Source organism: Myripristis murdjan, chromosome 14 (assembly GCF_902150065.1).
Source record: "Myripristis murdjan chromosome 14, fMyrMur1.1, whole genome shotgun sequence".
Classification (NCBI taxonomy): Eukaryota; Metazoa; Chordata; class Actinopteri; order Holocentriformes; family Holocentridae; genus Myripristis; species Myripristis murdjan.
In genome coordinates this window covers 29,208,539-29,231,202 of record NC_043993.1, presented here as the reverse complement: position 1 = coordinate 29,231,202, position 22,664 = coordinate 29,208,539, and the positions used below count along the sequence as shown (strand labels likewise).

The window sequence follows — 22,664 nt, the reverse complement described above, 5'->3', positions numbered from 1 at the left end:
TCCCAGCGCTCATAGGGCGAAGGCAAGGAAACACCCTGGACAGGTCGCCAGTCCATCGCAGGGCAAATCAGGGTTTCCGTTAGAAAAAATTGGCACCGGACAACGTGACCGGCAGGTTTTCAATTTACCGGACAAATGTTTGAAATTCCGGTCAAATATTATCTGAATTTACTGAGCTTAAAATTATATGCAAGCTATATAATAATGATATCAAGGCATGTCAATTTATAGCGTAATCTTTTTATTGAAAAGCAGGCTGTATCAAATTAAATTGCCGTCAATTGACTCACGTGCGTAACGTCTAAAATAAATAAATAAATATTGCACAAGCCTGTGCTCTTTTAACATGAACATTGCATACAATTGCAACTACAATTTGCAAACAAAAAAACGGGCACATATTATTTTAATAACGCGGCGTGCTGCCAACTTGAAATCAAATAGATGCAATAAAAACTTAATTCAGCAGCTGAATTAAAATCAAAAGTCTCAAGTGTCTCTCCGCAACTTGCAATGCGCATCAGTCTTGTGACCTTGTTCTCCCCCAGGCGACTTCGCTGTTTTGATCCGGTTCTGCAGAAAAAAACCCTCTCTCTCCCTCTGGTAACACCGGAGACAGGGATCACGCAGTCTATTTTTTTTTTTTTTTTATTATAAATAAAATTACGTGGAAATTGACTGTTTTAATAAAATTCAAATTGTGAATATTTTCACCGGACATTTAAAAATTCCCGGACTTTGGCAGATTTTACCAGTCATAGTCCGGTGATTACCGGATAACGAAAACTCAGAGTGGAATATTTAAATATATATGGAAGAAGTACTGTGTAGTTAACAGGGGCAGCGCCAGACACCATAACTGGAAAAAAGACATCACCGTACTGGATACATTGTTTGACTGACAGGTGATCAGGTTGGGTTTCCATTACGCTGCCAAACGGTGCCAATCTCCTTTGATCTGACATCAGTTGTGACGGGACAGTCGATATGGAGATACGTTTATGTGCTGACTGAGATAGTAGCACTGAATAGTGCTTTCTGTGGGTATTTATTGCATTGTTACTGTGCCTGACATTCTGGAAACTTGCCTGTGAGGTTGTGGTGACGTGTGCGCACTGCCCGCCTGTCAGCCAAACTTCCACTGCGCCAGCCACGCTGCGCCTTGCGCCGAAAGTAGACGTGGTTTCAGGAGGCGAGCTTTTGGCGCACCTCGGCGAAGCCTTTTGGCACGAAACTGTCACTGCGCCAAGATGAATCTGTCGACACCTCCCCCTGCTGCGCCGCCACTCCCATCTCGGCGCAGATCCGTCTGCGAAACTTGGAAACCGTTCGCCTCACGCGTTGCGCCTGTCGAAACTAGCTCTGCGCGGGGTGCGCCTCACTGCGCCACCCTGCGCTGCGCCGGGAAACTAGAGCCCATGGGGGGCATTCAAAACAGGTTGTCATCTCTTTGTGTAAGGTATGTATCTCTGTTTTCCCAGAGAACATCACCTTTGTCTCTTTGTCCCAATTCTGGATTCTTTATACTGACCAAGATATCGTCGGCAAAAAGGCACATCTTATATTCTGTTTCTCTTATTGCAATACCTTCCACTTCTGGACCTTGTCTTATTGCCTGAGTGAGCAGTTTGATAAATAAATTAAATAGTCCAGGGCTGGCTGGACAACCCTGTCGACAACCTTGTTGCAAATATCTGGTTTTAGACAGACCTCCGTGAACTTTAAATCTGACCAGTGGGGATTTATACAGTGTTTTAATGCTCTTAATGAACTTTTCATGAAAACCAAACTTTTCCATTACTTTGTAAAGAACTGCTCATCCCACGGAGTCAAAAGCTTTTTTGGAATCCAAACTAAGTCAAACAGCTCTGAGTTTTTTCTTTTTTATATATTCAATTGTGTGGAGGCTCCTCCTAATGTTGTCCTGGGTCTGCCTACCTCCATTAAATCCAGTCTGATCCTCCTCTGTCAATAAGGGCATCACTTCCTCCATTCTTTGAGTTAAAATAGCTACATAAAATTTATTATCTTGATTTAAAAACACTGATCGGACTATATGCCCCACATTCCATTAAATCCTTTCCCTCTTTTGGAATTACCGAGATAATAGCCTCCCTCCAAGATGGAGAGAAAAGCCCCTCCCTCGATGTATAATTAAAGTTTTAATTAAAGTTCAATGATTGATACTATACTGCCGGAAATCCATCAATCACTGGATATTTGCAGGATTTCATCGAGGAGATGGCCCTGTCAGTTTCTTCTAGTGTTATTTCTTTTGTTAACTTATAATTATGTAGTTTGACCAAAGAGGGCAGCTCACACTGGCTCAGGAATTCTTCAGTCTAACAGAGATCAAATGGTTTAGGCTGGGTGTACAGAGACTGATAAAAATGTTCAAATGCTTTTTGTATTCCCTCTCATCGATGTCATGATTGTCTTAAAAATAGGATCCCTAATTTTATAAACTGTATTTTCAGACTGTTGCTTTCTCAGCCTCCAAGATAATAACCCAGAGCCTTTAGAGCCAGGTCATAATATCTGTTTTGTAAATCCAAGCTTTTCTCTACTACAGTGTAAATCTTACCCCTCTCTTTTTTAACTGGTCTCATTTGAAGGATTAAAGGCCCCATGGCCTGAAAATGAAATTTTCATTGTTTTTGCGTGATAGGGAAGGTCTTGGGGCCACATAAATATTGTCCCATGTATTTCACCTATGATAAATAGAGAAGTGCACACAGTCCGTTTTTTGAAACTGTCCCTGTAAAACGAGCAGATTTCACTTCCTGGAATTTCCTGATGTCAGTCTGTATCATGATGTCAGTGACTCCGCCCACAGCCCGCCTTCCCTCCCCAGGTAACCAACTCTCAAGCCAGCCAACTCAGACAGTTTGTTTACGCTCCTCGGGCTACAAGCTACCAAGCCATCGAGCTCAGCCAGTTAGCTTCAACTCCCCGAGCAAGAAGTTCACAACATATTTAACAAAAATAACGTACCATTCTGAAACATCTTGTCATAAACAGATTTGAGGTGGTTTGGTTTCTCCTGCTGTCTGTGGTTCGGGATCGTACGGTCGTAAACCATCACGCTCAGGGTCCCGGTTTCACGGGTCCCGCAGGGTTTTAGTCCAATTTGCTCGTCTGTTGGGCTCATTTCAGCGCCGACTGTTTTATCAACCCGACACAATCAAATCAAATCAAGCTTTATTGTCATTTAGCTGCACATACAGTAGTAGTGCACACAAAATGAGATAGCGTTTCTCACTTGGGATCCCCGAGTGATGGGTAAAGTCAGCCTAGTGGATCCCGGCTCTCTTCCCCCTCCTTTGTTTACGTTTGCACCGCTTGCGCTCCCTCCTCTCCCTGGTGACGGCCGGTGGAGACGCAGGTAAAATCCCATGCTGGCGTAGTGTGTCCACATCAAAGCAGAGTGCCTCAGTTCTTGCAGCATGCTTTACCCTGATGTTTAGTAAAGTCTCTCGGCTGTAGGTTATGCAACCTGAGCGTCTGGGTTCAGCAAAACATTTGAAACATTCACTCTTGTTGATCCCTGGAGGGGCCGCTGCGTCCATGCGCCATCGCCATCACCATAGCAACACAATCCCGGCTTCGTCTGTGGTTCGGGATCGGAGTCGGGCTCAAGTACGTACGGTTGTATAACATCACGCTCAGCGGTAGCCATGACAACCTTACATAAGATGATAACTTGCTTTCGACAAGTTTTCAAATAGTTACTGTATCTCGTTGGCTCCGTTTTTCTCTTGCTCTATTGTTCATGTCCCAGAATGCATTGTGCAGTGACGTCGGTTGATTGGCCCGACCATATGTCATTCAGAAAACAGTCAGCCAATCAGTGGAGAGGGGCTGATTCGCTCTTCTGATTGGCTAAACGAACCGCGCTGCCAGAGCACCGGGATAAAGGCAAAAGAGAGAGGAGCTGTGAAACTATATTTATCAGACCACAGGTCCTCAAAACCACAAAAACATCATGCAGGGATATCAACAGTTAAAATAAAACCCTGGAAAAGTGTACAGCATGGGGCCTTTAAGTGTGAGTCCATATTTTGACTGTGTTGTACTTCAAGATCCAGAAGCTGTTTTTGTAGGTCTGATAGTTTTTGAGCTTTCCTCTTTCCAGCACATGCAGTTTCGGAGATCATTTTTCACCACACGACTGCTTTGGCTGCATCCCATAGTTTTAGCCTACAGGGTTTACATTTCCATTATCATCATCCTTCAAATATGGCTGTAATTTGTTTTTCAATCTTTCCTTAAACCCACTGTTATTCAGCACACTTATATTTAGCTTCCATGTTGATGATTTTGGTCTGCTATCTGAATCTAATTTTAAATAAATAGTTGAGTGGTTTGATATTTCTCCTGAGCTTATCTCACATTCCTTTAGCCTGTGCCTTTCAGATTTTTGCATGAAAATATAATCAGTCCTTGAATAAACATTATGACGATTTGAAAAAAAACTTGTACTATCTATCCAAACAGTGAAAATCTTTCCAGACATCAATTTTTTATTAACCCATCTTTCTGTGGGGGTGATTTTCCTATTTTGATTAGTTGTATCAAGACTTTGATTAAGAATAATATTAAAATCACCAGCACAAATAAGAACTCCAGCAGACTGGAATGCTCGTAGATCAAATATTTTTTGTAGAAGACCCTGTTGCTATCTGGAGGTGCATAAACATTAAGAAGAAACATGAAGAAAAGTAATAGAATTATTTTACATCGGAGGCTGTCCAGAGTTTTAGTTTCATTTTAAGGTCAGAATGGATACGAATTAGCATGCAACACCTGCAGGCAAATTCCTGTCTCACCTCAGTTTGTGAGTTTTACTGCAGACGTGAGGGACACAACAATAACCAAATGCTGCTGGTGAAAAGACCAAGGCAGGTGAAAAACTCATGTTAACATGTTTTTTTTTTTTTTTTTAATTTCAGTGCTTTTGTGGGAAACACTTACCTATTTCACTGTCAAATGAAAAGAACCTTCCTGCTATAACAGCTGAAATGAAGCACAAGCACACAGTGGAAATATTTCATTAATGCATGTTGTCATATTTGTGTTGGTCTGTCTGCAGCTTCACACACACACACACACACACACACACAATGATCACCAGGGAAGTGTAATTCTTCATAACCTTGCATATGTGTTGATTAGGGACTTGGAACAAAAGGATTTGTGTTGTTCTGTCTGCAGCTTCACACACACACACACACACACTGCAGCTTCACACACACACACACACACACACACACACGCGCGCGCGCGCACACACACACGCGCGCGCACACACACACGCACACACACACACACACACACACACACACATACACACACACTGAACAGGAAGGTGTAACTCTTCATAACATGCATATGCGTTACTGACAACAAATCAAATAAAAATACTCACCAAAACCCAGTGAAAAAAACGGAAGAACTGCAGTCATCACCCAAGTCAGCAGATTAAAGTAATATGAGAGTCTGTCTGTTTAAAAACAAAGGCTTAGTCAGTGCTAAAACTCTGTTAGTCTTCCTTCAAAGTCAAGCCACAGTTCACAAACCAGATTACCACTGGAAAATATATCAACAGCAACAAACTTGTGTTTGCAGTACAACACTGTGCCATAGATTTAATGCATTCTTCAATTTGTGAAAACAATGCAAAACATTCAAATCACCTTACCTATGAACCAAATCAAGTTTTGCTTTTCAACACTCAAATAATACACAATAATACAGTAAAACACTAACATTACATAAATTAAGATTTATACTTAAAATTTCTTTACTGTTTTAAATGCACAGAAAAGCTACAAAACTATTACTGGTGCTGCTTTGAGTGCCCTGGAAAGTTACTAATTACAGCTACACTGCTTACTGTGGGTGAGGAAAGTCTTTGAGTAAAGCCGCTAATTTGATCACTTTAACTGTCACGAGTTCAAAACCTAAAACTAAATACTTCCATAAAATATCTTGATCCACTCCCTCTTCATTCTTCTTTGGATAAAATGATTGTGTTTCCACCTGCTGATCTTTTCCATGTCCTGTTGTTAGTTTTTCCACAGAGACAGAGACCAAGGCAGGTGAAAAACTCATGTTAACATGTTTTTGTTTCAGTGGTTTTGTGGGAAACACTTACCTATTTCACTGACAGATCCACCACGTAATGAAACGAACCTTCGTGTTATGAAAGCTGAAATGAAGCACAAGCACACAGTGGAAATACTTCATTAATGCAGGTTGTCATATTTTTGTTGGTCTGTCTGCAGCTTCACACACACACACACACACACACACACACACAATGATCACCAGGGAAATGTAATTCTTCATAACCTTGCATATGTGTTGATTAGGGACTTGGAACAAAAGGAGCTCAAGTAACTTATAAGAAATCAAATAAAAATACTCACCAATAAAAACAACCAGAATAACTGCAGCCACCACCCCAACTGCCACAGCAACGTAAAGCTGCTTTCTATCTGTTTAAAAACAAAGGCTGAGTCAGCGCTAAAAATGTGTTAGTCTTCCTTCAAAGTCAAGTCACAATTCACAAACCAGATTACCACTGGAAAATATATCAATACCACCAAACAGCTAATCCTGCATGTGTGTGCTGACAAAATGTTAAACTCTTATTCATTTTACTGTGCAGAGTAAACTACAGACCTTTGTAGAATACATTTTTCCATGGCTCGCTCTCTTCCTCACTAACTGGGTTCTTCATTTGGCAGAAGAAATTTTCAACATGGTCGTCATCGTTGGTGATGTCCATCAGTTTACTTGACTCAGTCCAGTCTCCTGTATCTCGCCTCCAGCTGTAGGTGATTGGTTCAGCCTCTGGGATCCCTCCATTACAGCTCAGAGCGCAGGGCGGTGAGGAGGGAGAACAAGACAGTGGCTCCAGTGCCACCGTGGGCTTTGGGACTTTCTCTGTTGGTGGACAAAACAGATTTCCTCCTTCTTTAGTCTCTCTCACAGATGTACCAATGACTTGGAAACCTCACATACTGTATAAATCATCTAAAATAGCTACAGGTTTTGGCATTATCGGTAAAATCAGACCCTGATAAACAACAGAACTAGTGTTCATTTTTATAACAGAGCGATATACCCTTTTATTAGATATAGCAACATTGCATTGCCAAGTACTCACAGTACCAAACGTCTGACATTTTACCATTTACAGAAGAGATGAGAACTGTTAGCCATGCAGGCTGCATGAAGATCATTCAGCTCCTTCTCTCTCTGCTCCACTTGGTATTCTGAATATTTATCAGGCCAACTCTACAAATTGCTACAAATGCCTGGGTCTGTTGTAAACATATTGTACCCTCCATTATTCAGCACTACTTCAATCCATCATTTTAACAACACGTGTTGGGCTTAAGCCCCGAATGTTTTAATGCCAGCCCTGATTTTCTTTTTTTTTTTCTTTTTTTTTTTTTGTTTGGAAGAAGTTGGATTTTGAATGTAGTAGAGTTGGAGTTTCAGAGGGGAAGAAGTAATAAAATGTTTCATGGCCACCCAGCAAATCAAAATTCACTACAAAGTCTGACATTTTGTTTACAAAAGTCTTGAAACAAATGTAACCAAATGAGGAAGTGGAGCGCAGAGTAGTTGGTTGCTAGGCAACACTATGTCCGTTAACACTGGCGCAGGGATATTTTGTGCTGCGGTCTGCCAGTGGGTTACACTGATTTTACAACGGCATGGAACACGGCTCAGCCAATCACATTTAAGGATGGGAAGCACCCGTTTATAATAAAAGGCACACACAGCCGGCGCCCTTCTGGCCGCTAGCGGCGCCCCTCCAGCAGATGGCGCCCTTAGCATTTGCCTATACTGCCTATGCCACAGGCCGGCCCTGGGCAATACCCAGCCCTAATGGTGACTGACTGGACTAATCTGACGTCTTCATATCCCAACAACACCCCTGATTCTAACTATTCAGCTAAGAGCTGTTATCAGCTTTGTCTACCCAGTCAGAACAGCTCATTCTCAGTTCAGGTTCTTATAGAGGCCCTGCATTTCTACCTGCCTTGTCAACCCTGTCCAGTGTCCAACGGACCTTTACACACTTTTTGTTGGAATAGTCACAATTTATGCCATAATTAGGAGTCAAAGCAGCAAAGGTACTGGAGCCCTCTTATGGTTGTTTGGATTATTCTGGCTTTCTTGGTTTGCAAAACTTTGCAGCTCGGTTGGAAATCTCACCCACAACTCAGGAAAACAAAATTATACTTATTGGGCCACATGGTGGCGCTGTCATATTTACATTTTGGCCCATAAGTGCTGAACTGTACATGGCAGCAACACATTTTTTTCCAGGATTTCCAGGGTGAAGATGCATTTCTTAGTGTAAGTCTCCCCCATATCCACCAGAGTAGATTTCCTGCTATTTTGCATTTTGTCTAAAACAGTTTTCTTCACTGATTCTCTAACACATTTTGTGGGCATTTTGATAATCAATAAAGTTTCCCTGTAGTCTCGGTTTAGAATTTGGAGGCAAGATGAATTTTACAAAACTTGCAGTAACTCATGAACTCACTCAGATATCAACCTGAAATTTGAGATATCTGGTCAGGAGTGTTCACTGAGCGTATGCGTCCAAGGATGTTGTGTTGCATCCCTAGGGGGTGCCACAAATGGAAAAAGTTTCCACCTTAATTAGTCAACACACAAAGATTTTTTTTTTTTTTTTTTTTTCCAAACATGGAAGAATACATTCATATTCAAATTCCTCTAAATTTTGCATTTAGTTGAAGACTGTTTAATTTACTTTGACTTGTGGTTATATTTACCATTTTAATTGTCACCCCAACTCAAATAATTCTGACAAACATAATTTACAACTAAAACTTAGACAAACAGCTTGCTATAAAGGTTATAAAAATTTGCTGAAAGTTAAAATATTTAAGTCTGGAGGTGACAACAGGAGAAAAAAACATTATAGAAATTGTTTTTGTCCACAGCCACAACTAAAAGCCTTTAAGTAGATGAAAGACAAAAAATTCCCAGACCCTAAACTCATAAACTTTCCAAACGGCTAATCCTGGATTTGTGTGCTGACAAGATCTTTAACCTTTATTATTATATTATTCTATTACTGTGCAGAGTAAACTACATACCTGGGTAGAATACATTCTTCCATGGCTCGCTCTCTTCCTCACTAACTGGGTTCTTCATTTGGCAGAAGAAATTTTCAACATGGTTGTCATCGTTGGTGATGTCCATCAGTTTACTTGACTCAGTCCAGTTTCCTGTATTTGGCCTCCAGCTGTAGGTGATTGGTTGGGCCTCTTGGATCGCTCCATTGCAGCTCAGTTTGCAAAGAGATGAGGTGGAAGAACAAAACAGTGGCTCAACTGTCACCGTGGGCTTTGGGACTTTCTCTGTTGGTGGAGGAAACAGATTTCCTTCTTCTTTAGTCTCTCTCACAGAAGTACCAATAACTTGGAAACCTCACATACTGTATAAATCTAAAATAGCTACAAATATAGGCATTATTGGTAAAATCAGACCCTGATAAATTACAAAACTTTTAAAAATTGTATTACTCTGTGGCGTACCCTTTTATTAGCTATAGTAACACTGCTCACCTAATCTCATGGAGATTAAGACGTTGCTGTATCTGTCTCATTCATGTAATACCTTCTATTGACCTGTAATACCTTCTATAATGTATTTGTTGTGTATTGTTATTACCTTTACTTGTGTCGATTTATGATCTGCACTGATTATCTCTAATAATCAGAAGAACAGGATTTCCCTGTTCCTCCTACATTGAAAAGCTGAAAGTAATCCTAGACCGCTGATGATATCCCAATAATGTTTCAGCCAACTGGATTAAACTACTCACTTGGAACGCACAATTTGCATTGTAATCACAGAACTTGAATGGAGTAGAGCAGTCATGGGACTGTTTCTGTGGTAATTTTGTTGGTAAAATCCTAACTAATAAAATAATAACTAATAAAACTAAGAAAATCCTAAACCCTAGGCTAAAAATGAACAACTAAAATCCCTTACACTAACCTATAAACTGTTCTTAGCATAATAACAATATGAACATTGTCAGTCACATAGCTGGACCTTTCGTCAACACAGTAAAAAACAAGAACACACATGACTAAAATACTACATACTTACTGATCACAGTAACCATGTATGTCTCGCTCTGGAGTTGGCCATTTAACTCCAAAGAATACACTCCACTGTAGATAAGAGTCAAATTGTCGATCTCCAAACGAGCAGTCTTTCTATTCAGGGTTGTGTGGCCGTGAAATGCTCTGTAGTACTCCACACTTCCTAATTTCTCAACCCATTCCACCACCATGTTGCGATTATGTTTCCACAGGATGCTTGTCAGGGGTTTGAACTCAGCAGGAATGGGTGACTCCAATATGAGTTTACCTCCATCTGCAAGGTATATTTGTTTCTCTGCACCTGCAAAGAGAGAGCAGTTTGTCAGTCCAGGTGAAAATGAGCACGTGACACTTCAAATGGCAGGCTTTCAATTTTCTCCATTACTTTTAGTGACAAAACGTCTAGGCTGGGTGGTAGCTAAAAAAAAAAAATCTAAAAAACATTACATTTTTATGATAAGTAGTTAGATTTCGATAGGAAGACACAAGAAAATAAAAATATGTAATTTTTTGGCAATTATTGTAAAATGGTGCATATTATGGCCTCAACATTAGGCAGCAAGGTGACTGATGTTGAAGGGGGTTATTATAGATCAGGGTTTCCCAGCTGTTTCCATGCCGGGATCCACATGTAGGGGAATTATTTGTCAAGGGACCCACCGCTTACTTACTTACTTACTTACTTGGTTATTACAGGTCATTTAAAATGATTCATGTGAAAACCATCAGTACTGACATATTTTGCTTTAAACCTAAATATACCTAAATATACTTGTATACATAAAAAAATAACACTTCTCTGTTCATAAACAATATATAGGCTACAAAAAATAAGTGCAAATTAAATAAATTTTGTCAAATAACAGTTTTTTTTTTTGTTTTTTTTTTTGTTAAATTCAATCTCTAACTCAGATTATAATCTCATGAACAAAACATAAAACCGTGAGCTAGTCATCTTAGGCTGATAGTGTTTGCATTGTGCACAGGACATCACAGACAATGATGCATTAAAGGGGCATGCCAGATTGTGCCACCTAGTGGTTGTACACCTACACTGCATGATTTAAAATTTCCACCCTCCACAGAGGTTTTTCACCTGCTGCACCAATAGCATCTGTTGCCTACCATGTGATAATGCAGTCGGTTATGCACGCCTTGGAATTACAAACAGCATGGGTCAAATGAAAACTGAGTGCTGAATTCATGTTTCACTGGACTGTTGTAAAAAAAGAGAGGATTCTTATTATGGATTAAAATTGGCAGTGTGCATAGAAAAAACCCACAAGAGTGCAATGCTGCCTAACACTGCTTCTGGTACACTTAAGTACTCACTTTGACAATTATTCAAGTGACTGTGCTCCTTTAGTACAAAACTCTGTGCAGTTGCTGCCTGTTCGAGGAATGTGCAGCCGTGTGTATTTCTAGTATCTTGTATTTCACCAGTTGAATTCTAGTTAATTCTCCACCTTATCCTCTTTTTAAAATTTGTAAGGCACATATTTTTATATTTTGTATTTCTTTCTATTTTCTTAGAATTTAATTCTTCTCTTGAGAATTGAGCTACTGCAACTGTCCCAATTTCCCCTGGGGGGATCAGTAAAGTATTCCTGATTTCTGATTATTTAAATGTTTTTTTCTCAAAACTATTTCTCACCTTGCTTTTCCCTTCACTCATGAAAATTAACATTCTGATTTATAGCATTTGGGTTGCAAGTGGGTGAAAAAAAAAGTCCCAGTTGAGTTGATTAAATACTTGTGGTGATCTCCCCGCAGCAGAAACCATGACTGCATCTCCACATTAAGACAGAGGCTGTGAGAATTTATGGACAAGATGCAGTGGTGTAACTTCTCTGATTATTTAATAATCCAAAACACCAACAGGAACAGTGTGCATCTAATGTTAATTAATGTTCTGTAGTCTACACAGCCAAAAGGTCAAACACACAGTCCAGCTTCATACAGATAAATGTGTGTATTTGTGTGTGTGTATTTGTGTGTGTGTGTTTGGTAATAAGGTACAGACAGGATGGGTCCCAAAAAAAGAGAAGTGGACATAAGAAGTTTCTTTAAAAGTCAAAGTGGAAGTTACTTAAAGAAAATAGGCCCACTTTATTCATATTATAATTATTATAATTATTGTTATTATTATTATTATTATTTATATTGCTGATGTGTGGTTGATAATAATGGTGATAACAATAATAGTCAACTAATCTACTGATGTTTTTCTTCACTGTTTATGTTGTCAGGTGGCAGTTATAACAATAGTTCAGCATGCTTCTTTGAAATGAGAGCTTGTATCAGGCACATTGGCCTGTTGTCTCTAGGGAAGTAGGAATTATCCATTTTTACTAACCATGATTTAAAATGTCAAGGTTATATAACTGTAGAGCCTCAACAACACAGAGATTAAAAAAAAAAAAAAAAAAAAAAAAAAAAAAAAAAAAAAAAAGCTTAATTTAATGCCAAAGAGTTACACTTTTTTGTTATTTTATGTACTAATTTCATGTATCATTTGTGTGTTGAGAGGCAGCAACTGTTTGAAAAACACCAACAAAGAAAGTCTGTGAGGAAAATACAGTAAAACCTCAGGTAACAAATGTTCATGTGATTTTATACATCCATATTGATGTGGAATAAATTACTCATAATAATTGTGAAATCGTTTTTTCTATACTCTAGATTTTTTCTATATCTAGACTATAACCATACCATCACTCCCACTGTTCATATGACATGCATCAATATATTTTTGTCAGGTGACAGGTAGCAGAGATACAGGAGGAGAGGCTGGAGGAGATGGAGGAGGAGAGGCTGAAGGAGATACCTGTAGAGGAGGAGAGGCTGGAGGCTCACAGGTGAGGTTGAATAATGACATAGATATGTTAGTAGTGAGATTCAGCATTGTGACAAATGTTAGGGTGATGATGATCTGTATAAATGGTTCACCCATTTGAAATCAGAGCTTTCAAGGTTCATAAACCATGCATCAATGTATTTATCAGGTGACAGAAGCAAACCTGCCAGGTAGAGATGCAGGAGGAGGAGATGCAGGTAGAGAGACAGGAGACTCACAGGTGAAGCATTGGCTTGTAACAATGTGATAATAAGAGTAAACATGGATAATTATTTTGTAGTTTTATATTAAGGCTACTGGTGTACTAAGAGGTCTAATCATGTGTAAATTTATTATTAACAGTTTGTATATGTGTTTGCAGTAGTTGCTACAGAGTTGCCAGTTGCATATTTTGTTTTATTCCTCAGGAAACTGATCGAGCTGTAGGCAGCTCTACATGACGTGAAACTGCAGTCATAAATGCATAAAAAACATCAACTTTCAGGGGCACCGCATTTTTATGTCCCCCCCAATGTCAAAGTCAAACTTACGCCCTTGGGTTGCTGTCCCATCTACACTTCCTCATTTTAAAATCTGACTCAAATGAATTTGTAATTGAACAGCCCGGCATGATTTTCAATGTTTCCATTTTAGCATAGCCACTTTTACTGGAGGGTTTGACTCGTGTTCCACTGCCAGAAACAGCAGCATAAACAAGTACAGGAAACAGAGTCAGCGAGCAAAGACACACCTCAACTTCATGGAAACAGTCAAGGTTGCCAACTCTCACGCATTGGCCATTACAGTCCCCTCCCATTCCCCCACCTCCGCGGCCTGATTACCTGACTGATTTGTGGCCTGAAACAGTCTCCCAGTCTGGCCCTGCGTGCCAGAGTAATTTTAAGTTGATTTAATTAAACAGTCAAACGTTACTTTGGTGGTCCGTGGATTAATTTTTATCATGTGGATTGAAGTTTGCGTAGCCCATATAAATGCGCGGGAAATCTATTGTTCAAATGAAATTAACCTGATCCACTGGGGCATTTTATGTAAATATCTTACATTAAGATATTAATGGTTTCACCCTTGTGCAACGAATTTTCTCTTTATATATCAGTTATACGGCATTAGTAAGAGGTGTAGGCTGTTAATTCAGGCATAGGACTGTGTGCAGTACAATAATGTAAACACAAACAATGTAAATAGTACTTGTTAAGGTGTGCATATGAAGTGGGGCATTTCATGAAACTTACCCTCTGTAAAGTCCAGCAGCAGCACAGCTAGGAGCACTAAGAAAATCACACGTCTACCCATGTCTACATGCAGAAATGACAAACTGTTTTATATAAAACTGTATTTTCCTTTGGCACGAAACAGGAGCTCCGTCAGCGTCTGAGCTGCAGGTCTCACCTGTCTTTACATCCAGATCTGAAAGCAAAAGTAAAATGGTCCGTCTGGGAGAGGGGGTGGGGTGGGCTCGCTGCCTGGACTGACTCTGCACTTTGAACACTGCTCCGGCTGTAAAGTCACACACTCTGGAATAGATAATGAAATTATACTTCTTTCTTTTTCCCTGTTGTTTTGTTACTGTCCACACTCAATGAGGTGAAATGTCTACGTTCATCACTGAGCAAATATACTCTGTTTTCCTTTTATGCTATAAAAATGTGTTTTGATTTTATTAAGACGTGTGAGAAGGAATTTTATTGATTTCATCTTATTATTTGATCAAACTGGTATATAAATAAATGAGAATTTGTAAGCAAAAATAAACCCTGAGTTGCCCTCTGGTGCTGAAGCTGTGAAAACTGCAAATGTACACTACCAGTCAAAAGTTTGGACACACCTTCTCATTCAATGTTTTTATTTTTTATTTTTACTACTTTCTACATTGTAGATACATACTGAAGACATCAAATATATGAAGCAAGTTCATGTGTCTGGGACTAATTGTTTTCACATTATCAACAGTTTCCCAGCATCACCTCTAAGTGTCGCCAAAGGAACAATAGCTATAGAAACGTGCATACGCCAGTTATGAAGTTGGCGCGAGGCACTGCACATTTCCACGGTCATTTCACTCTTGATACATCTGAACTTTGCCGTGGAAAAGGACATACGCCACGTTTTTGTGCTTACGCACCAGGGCCGCCCCTGGCCAAATTGGGGCCCTAAGCGGCATTTTATTTTTATAAATAAAATTACATGGAAATTGACTGTTTTACTAAAATTCAAATTGTGAATATTTTCACCGGACATTTAAAATAAAATCTTAACAATAATTTAAGGTAAAATCTGCCAAAAGACTTTGGCAGATTTTACTAGTCATAGTCCGGTGATTACCGGATAATGAAAACCCAGAGTGGAATATTTAAATATATATGGAAGAAAAACTGTGTAGTTAACAGGAGCAGCGCCAGACACCATGACTGGAAAAAAGACATCACTGTACGGGACACATTGTTTGACTGACAGGTGATCAGGTTGGATTTCAAAGGGTGCCAATCTCCTTTGATCTGACATCAGTTGTGACGGGACAGTCGATATGGAGATACATTTATGTGCTGATTGAGATAGTAGCATTGAATAGTGTTTTTTGTGGGTATTTATTGCATTGTTAATGTGTCTGACAATCTGTGAGGTTGTGGTGACGTATGCGCACTGCCCGCCTGTGAGCCAAACTTCCACTGCGCCGGCCCCACTGTGCCTTGCGCCAAAAGTAGACGTGGTTTCAGGAGGCGAGCTTTTGGCGCACCTCGGCGAAGCCTTTTGGCACGAAACTGTCACTGCGCCAAGCTGAATCTGTGGACACCTCCCCCTGCTGCGCCACCACTCCCATCTCGGCGCACATCCGTCTGCGAAACTTGGAAACCGTTCACCTCGCACGTTGCGCTGGTCGAAACTAGCTCTGCGCGGGGTGCTCCTCACTGCGCCACCCTGCGCTGCGCCGGGAAACTAGAGCCCTTACAGTAGTCTCTCTTCTATCTCATTATGAGGAGCAGCTAAGGTGTTTATGTGGCGCCAGAAAGTTTTACATTTATTTCCACAACATATCCACCTTCAAGTGAAGCAGGAGCTTCCTCTTGTTTTGATTTTTTTTTTTTCCATTTAGTAGCTCCAGATTCAAAATGCCTCTTAGCAGCCATCTCTCTCCTCACCTGCAGCAGTGTCAGTGTAGTTGCCCCTTGCTCTGGCCGTAGTGCCCTGAAAATAATTGTACCCCTCACGGCCAATTTGGCCGGTGTGTCTCAAGCAGTCAATCTCTCAAGGTTATCGTGGATACAAGAAAATCCAGAGGGGAAAAAAAGCGAATCCCGATCCAAAATGAATTGAATTTCTGCTCATGTTGGTGGCTATAAAGCAAAGCAATGATTTGCATGCGTGCGCAACCATTACACAACGCATAGATCCGACTGAGCAATCACATTGGTCAATCAGACGTTTAGAATGTGCTCAAATGAGCCTGACAGCACGGCTAGCCATGCTCAAATAAAAAAAATCCTCATCACTGAAGATATTACTCCACCTATATCTTATTGCCCAAGTCTGTGTGGTTTCCATGGCAAAAGCAGCAAAGCAGTTTTGTGTTGCTATGTGTGGTATTTATTCTGTTTTGGGAAATCACGATGTCTACAAAACATGATAAGTCCAAGTTGGCTGGCTGACAAGGACTAGTTAACGTCAGATCTCATGTATTTCCGCTGAAACGGAGAGAATACTAGCAAAAAACTTTGATATTTTGAGAGTGAAATGCCCACAGTATGAATACATTTTGATTATACATTTTATTTTGTTGGTAATAGCTATATAATAGCATTGTATTTTGTGTGATTTTTTTTTTTTGTTTAATTGTATGATGTCATGATGTTTATTCATAGCATAGGTTACAAGTCCACGCATTTTACTCAATGGCCTTGGTGCCCTGGCATGTGGCCTTAATGCCCTAAAAAAGTGGCAACACCAAAGTCCAAATGGCCTTGCCCCTAAAATTGTGTAATTCCTACCCTTTAGTAAAGGGTCCCTTGCATTGGATTAACACAGAATATTAACCCATTACTTTTCTTTACATGGCTTCATTGGTTATGGATCCAACCCCTGAAGAGTTTGGTTTGAGGTTCCACTGCTAAGAGAAGAAGGAAGCATTGATCTGCGCAGTGAGAGTCCCCCAATCCAACCCCACCCCCTTGTCCATTTAATTTAGCTGCCTTGCAACTCTACACATTGTATTAACTAATTATGTATTATTTATTTACAGGGGTTAGATTAGCTTTGATTATTGTTCATGAGGACTACATTTTAAAAATGCCCATGGCAATGCCAACTCCCGCCACCAAGGAAATCCTCTCGCCACCCCCAAGCCCAGGAAAACTCCCTCACCCCTGCCCTGGACTCATTTAGTTAAAAATACAGCACACTGTAAACGCCTACCTCTCCATTTACATACGCACCACACTTAGCTTCTTACACCATAGACACTTGCATTCTCTCACACATGTAGCATAGCACAAACTCCATTCACACTTGCCAAGGCACCCATACACACCACACTAGTTAGGTTAGATAGGCTTTAGATTGGGTTTATTTTATAAATAATTTCCTGTAAACTTGGTTCTCATCTCTGTCTGTGCTTCTGGGAGCTCAGTCACATTTTGGCTGGTTTGTATCATTGGGCCACAATAGCAGATATGCTGTACATGACCACTTCCATATATACATTAGAAAATAAACATTATAAAGCAGACTTGATGCATTTGACTTGATTATTGTGCATAAAATCTCATAAGTCAAATTTTATGGTATTTTGTTTTTTTTGGGCATGAAGGGATTGATATTTAAAAATGCCCTTATCTAAAATCAAATACATTGCACATTTCCACTGTACTGTATAAGCACTGTAGGAAGCATATTTGATGCATTCAGATTTTAGTATTTTTAGTATTCAGTATTTTGCATTAAATACGAAAAATGAGGAAAAAAATAGGGAAAAATAAGACATAGGAAGAGAATGCCTCATGTGTCCCTCCAGCAGAGTTACAAAGATTTGTAGAATCTGTTCACTGATCCCTGAAGCTGTTCTGGCAGCTTGTGGTGGCCCAAGACCTTACTCCTTTGTTGTTTTTTCCTTTAATATGTACCCATCAGTGTTAGCCCGGGAGCCAAAGGGTGATTTTTGAACAAACCTTGTTGCGTTGGTAAAAGTTTTTTTCTCAGCTGATTCTTGTAGCTTGGGGTCACCTCTTAAGAATTCAAGAGGGTGCCGAGTGATATCCCTTGAGCATTTTTAAAAACACTAAAATCCCAGAAAAATAGAGATTTATGGTGTTTGTATGCATCAAATTTGCTTCCTACAGTGCTTATACAGTACAGTGGATATGTACAATGTATTTGATTTTAGATTAGGGCATTTTTAGATATTAACCCCCTCATGCATCCATACAACAATACAGATGAGAACATTACAACAAAACAATACAACAGAATTATTTACATCTAAACTCTGTACTTATATTCATATAAACACACACACACACACACACACACACACACACACACACACACACACGCACACACACACACACACACACACACAGACCATGTACATATTCAAAACCCTGAGCTGCAGTATACAGTCAAGATGCAGATGTGGCTGTGAGTCCACTGGCTGTTGCTAAGCCTTACTGCCTGTGGACAGAAGCTGCCCTGCTATTTCATCACAAAGTGGCTGCTGTGAAAAAGGTCCACTGTTGAAAATGCTGTCAAACTATAACCAGTGACTTCATGCTGTTGGTCCATCTGACCTCCCATCTTCATCTTGGTTTGGTCCACCACTGTTTAGTTGATTTAGTTCTGTTTGATGTCCTGTAAAAACACAAACACACCAACAGCTGTAAATGTATAGCAGCTCCTCCACTTTGCATGAACTCCTTCAAAACACAACAGGAAAGTGCACACACAGACTGGGAGTCACACTGCCACGATGCTCCTCATGAAGCCCATACTGAACAAGGCGACTTGTGTGCTGACTGCCAGCAAGCACTGACGCAAACTCAAGTTTAATTGAGTGAACATGAAGAAAACAATGCAGAATACGGTGCTAATAATGAAGCCAGGGTTCAGTGTTGATAGGTTTTTGCCACTGGCTAGGACCAGTGCATCTGAAAGCTACTGGCCCTAACACAATTACACAAGCAGGGATTAAAGTTCTCCATCTCTAGAAGGATTTCTGTCAGTTGGAAGACAAAGAAGACAAAAAAAAAAAAAAAAATGTTGCACGTGAATTTTGTTGTGGTACAGTTTTGACTTTCAAATGAAATCATGTTAGGCATTAAACTGATGCTGTTGTAAACCAATAAAGCCAGCCAAAGCCTTGGTATTAGCCAATCAGAAACAGAGGAGGGCGGGTTCACCCCTGCCCCTCAGGGAAGGATCTGTTGTAACTTGTCAGAGACTGGAGGGAATAGTTGCATGAGTGGAATTAACAGAGATGTAATGTGGATTTTTTACCAACTCAAAATGGATAGCTGATGGATAACGTCATCTGAGAGCAGCTTCTTTGGTAAGTGTCTATTCCCTGTTGAGGTTCTGGTTTACTTTATACTTTATTTGAATAGGGACAGAGCATATTAATCGTAATGTAATGAAAGTTGAATGTTAATCTCCGTGTTACTACAGCTGTTGTCGCCGACTTTTGCGATTGGTCATTTATCTTTAACACGAAGGAGATTCCAGTAAATTTCCACATGCCAACATGGACGCATTGATAGTGAAGGAAGGCTCCGACGTTTCAAAAATAGATCAAACTGTGAAAAACAAATGGAGATGGGCATGACTTAGTGAAATGGGGGGCGACGGAAAGCCCGATAGCTCTTGATGTAAAAAACTAAAACTGCCAGGTACGTGTATTTGTGTCGTGTGCCACAACAATATTCAGTACGGCAGTAATGGCAAAGCTGGAGCTGCTGTTCGTTCCCTGCAGCACACCGCCTCCCTGCCGGGTGCTACAACAACAACAACTGAGGTTCGCGCATCCATGACTGACCGTGTGTGCAACTTGAAAGTTTGCATATGTGCGTTCATAGCGTCGCAGCCTCCTCCTCTGCTGGAGTCGGAGCACCTGGACCCTCCTCAGCCTCCTCCTCTGCTGGATTCAGAGCACCTGGACCCTCCTCAGCCTCCTCCTCTGCTGGAGTCGGAGCACCTGGACCCTCCTCAGCCTCCTCCTCTGCTGGAGTCGGAGCACCTGGACCCTCCTCAGCCTCCTCCTCTGCTGGAGTCGGAGCACCTGGACCCTTCAAAGCCTCCTCCTCTGCTGGATTCAGAGCACCTGGACCCTCCTCAGCCTCCTCCTCTGCTGGATACAGAGCACCTGGACCCTCCAAAGCCTCCTTCTCTGCTGGAGTCAGAGCACCTGGACCCTCCAAAGCCTCCTTCTCTGCTGGAGTCAGAGCACCTGGACCCTTCAAAGCCTCCTCCTCTGCTGGAGTCAGAGCACCTGGACCCTCCAAAGCCTCCTCCTCTGCTGGAATCACAGTCACTTTAATGCTGGCACTTTTGCAATCTGTTTTGTTTTGTCAGTTGTTCTGTTAGATGTTCTTCTAAGAATAAAACTTGCACTGAAAAGCATTTGGTTTCACTGCCAAAAAGCAAAAGAAGTAATTCAAGCGCATGGACATTTGCACCTTAATATATAATTTATAGTTCTTTAATGCTGGCACTAATGCATTTTGTTTGGTTTTGTTTTGTTTTGTTAGTTGTTCTTCTGTTAGTTGTTCTTCTAAGACGAATAACACTTGCACTGAAAAGATGGTTAGATGGTTAATTATTTGTGTGACTACATTATAAACTGAGTCAAGCCCTGCAAAAAGTATCAGTTTGGTTGAATAGATCAAAACATTTAAATTAAAAGCAAACTTACAATAATTAAACTGCTCCAAATCACATTCCTCCTATACAATGCTATTGGTCTTGAATATTTAAATAGTGTAGGTTAAAGTTTTCTTACAACTTAAATGCTGTATTAGAGAACAGAAGGGCTAATACAGCATTTAACTTTTTGACATGAAACCTTTGGGAAGCGATCACACGGCAGAAAAGGGGCCATTCTTAAAGCGTGGTGCAGCGCATTGCGGGGGAATATGAACTGGCCTGAAAAAAAAATTTCAGTCAAATATTTTTTTTGCTTTAATCTCTGCACAAGTACTTGTGAATTACAAACATCAACATATTAAAAATGAGCAAGCTGTCATTTTAAATGCATTTTAAATGCACCGAAAAGCAACATAACTATTACTGGTACTGCTTTTATTGAAAGGAATGTTTTTAAATAATTATTTATTTTGTAATGATTGTGTTTCCACCTGCTGATCTTTTCCATGTCCTGTTGTTAGTTTTTCCCCAGAGACAGAGACCAAGGCAGGTGAAAAACTCATGTTAACATGTTTTTGTTTCAGTGGTTTTGTAGGAAACACTTACCTGTTTTACTGGCATTTCTGCTACGAAATGAAAAGATCTTTCCTGATAGAACAGCTGAAATGAAGCACAAGCACACAGTGGAAATATTTCATTAATCCATGTTGTCATGTTCTTGTTTGTCTGCCTATAGGCGCACACACACACACACACACACACACACACACACACACACACACACACACACACACACACACACACGCACACACACGCACACACACACATACACACACACAATAAACACCAAAAGCCTGTATCACGAAGTGGGATTAAGGCGTTAGCGAGATAACTTCAGGCTCAACTCCGGATTTTCTGTATCGCAAAGCTGGTTCACCTCTGATCTAACTTTCAGGATAGGATTGAATCCTACATAAAGCACCGCCCCCTGGCCAATCAGCTGTTTGCCAAAACATGGCCTGTCCAATCATTGAGGATCCCATTGAAGAAGGAGTCCAAATGAGGAGAACATTACGGCGTGAAAGGATTTTCCTGGACCGATCAAACCCGTCAGATTTTGCCGACGACTCTCTGTATGGGAGAGAGGCTGTGATGCTGATGTGAAGCAGCACTTCAGCCTGGCTAACAGCTGCCTGCCACACAGAGCTGACACTCTGTAGGAGAGGAAAACACACATGAGAGATCATTCAAGGAAATTTGATAATTTAAAGTATTTTTTAGAGACGTTTCACAACATTTTAGGGACATTTAAAATGGCACAATTAATTAGCTCTAAACATTTTGGGGGGCAAATTATTCCTGGGTGAGAGAATGGGCCTGATTGACAGCTCGCTGATGCAAATGTGAAAAAGGATCATTTGTCCCCTTCATTCCAGAGGGCGAGTCGGCCTTTATATTTGCCTTTTTAGGGCCCGAGCACTGGAACAGTGCGAAGCCCTATTGTTATTGTAGTGTTTTTTATTCTTCTTCGTTATTATTATTACGTCTAAATAACCCTTAATTTGACCCCCTAAACATGCTCCAAAACTCACCAAATTCGGCACGCAGGCCAGGTCTGGCGAAAAATTTGATAAAATGGACAAACGGACCCCCTAAGTGCAAAAATGGCCTCGGTAGCGCCACCTAGGCACACAAAGGCAGCCGCTGCGGCCCACAGGAATGTGATAGAAACACCAAACCAATGCCGAAATGTAGGTCTCATCAAGCCCTACAAATCACGCGCTGACACCCCCCCT

At 40.6% G+C, this 22,664-nt stretch overlaps 2 protein-coding genes across 2 annotated transcripts in view; both read right to left on the bottom strand.

The window, feature by feature from the left end:
* LOC115371006 (uncharacterized) overlaps positions 1–10,276 on the bottom strand; it is a 100,194-nt gene extending 89,918 nt beyond the window's left edge. Inside the window, exons 1-5 of the mRNA XM_030068121.1 lie at positions 10,171–10,276; positions 9,150–9,413; positions 6,688–6,951; positions 6,432–6,500; positions 6,158–6,211 (exon numbers count right to left, since the gene is read on the bottom strand). Of these exons, the coding sequence (XP_029923981.1) occupies positions 6,158–6,211; positions 6,432–6,500; positions 6,688–6,951; positions 9,150–9,413; positions 10,171–10,186 (667 nt within the window). The 5' untranslated portion in view covers positions 10,187–10,276. The remainder of the gene's footprint in view (positions 1–6,157; positions 6,212–6,431; positions 6,501–6,687; positions 6,952–9,149; positions 9,414–10,170) is intronic.
* An 8,329-nt stretch (positions 10,277–18,605) lies between these two features.
* Positions 18,606–22,664, bottom strand: part of LOC115371761 (uncharacterized) — a 311,531-nt gene continuing 307,472 nt past the window's right edge. The window contains exons 26-27 of the mRNA XM_030069276.1: positions 21,475–21,528; positions 18,606–18,861 (exon numbers count right to left, since the gene is read on the bottom strand). Of these exons, the coding sequence (XP_029925136.1) occupies positions 18,779–18,861; positions 21,475–21,528 (137 nt within the window). The 3' untranslated portion in view covers positions 18,606–18,778. The remainder of the gene's footprint in view (positions 18,862–21,474; positions 21,529–22,664) is intronic.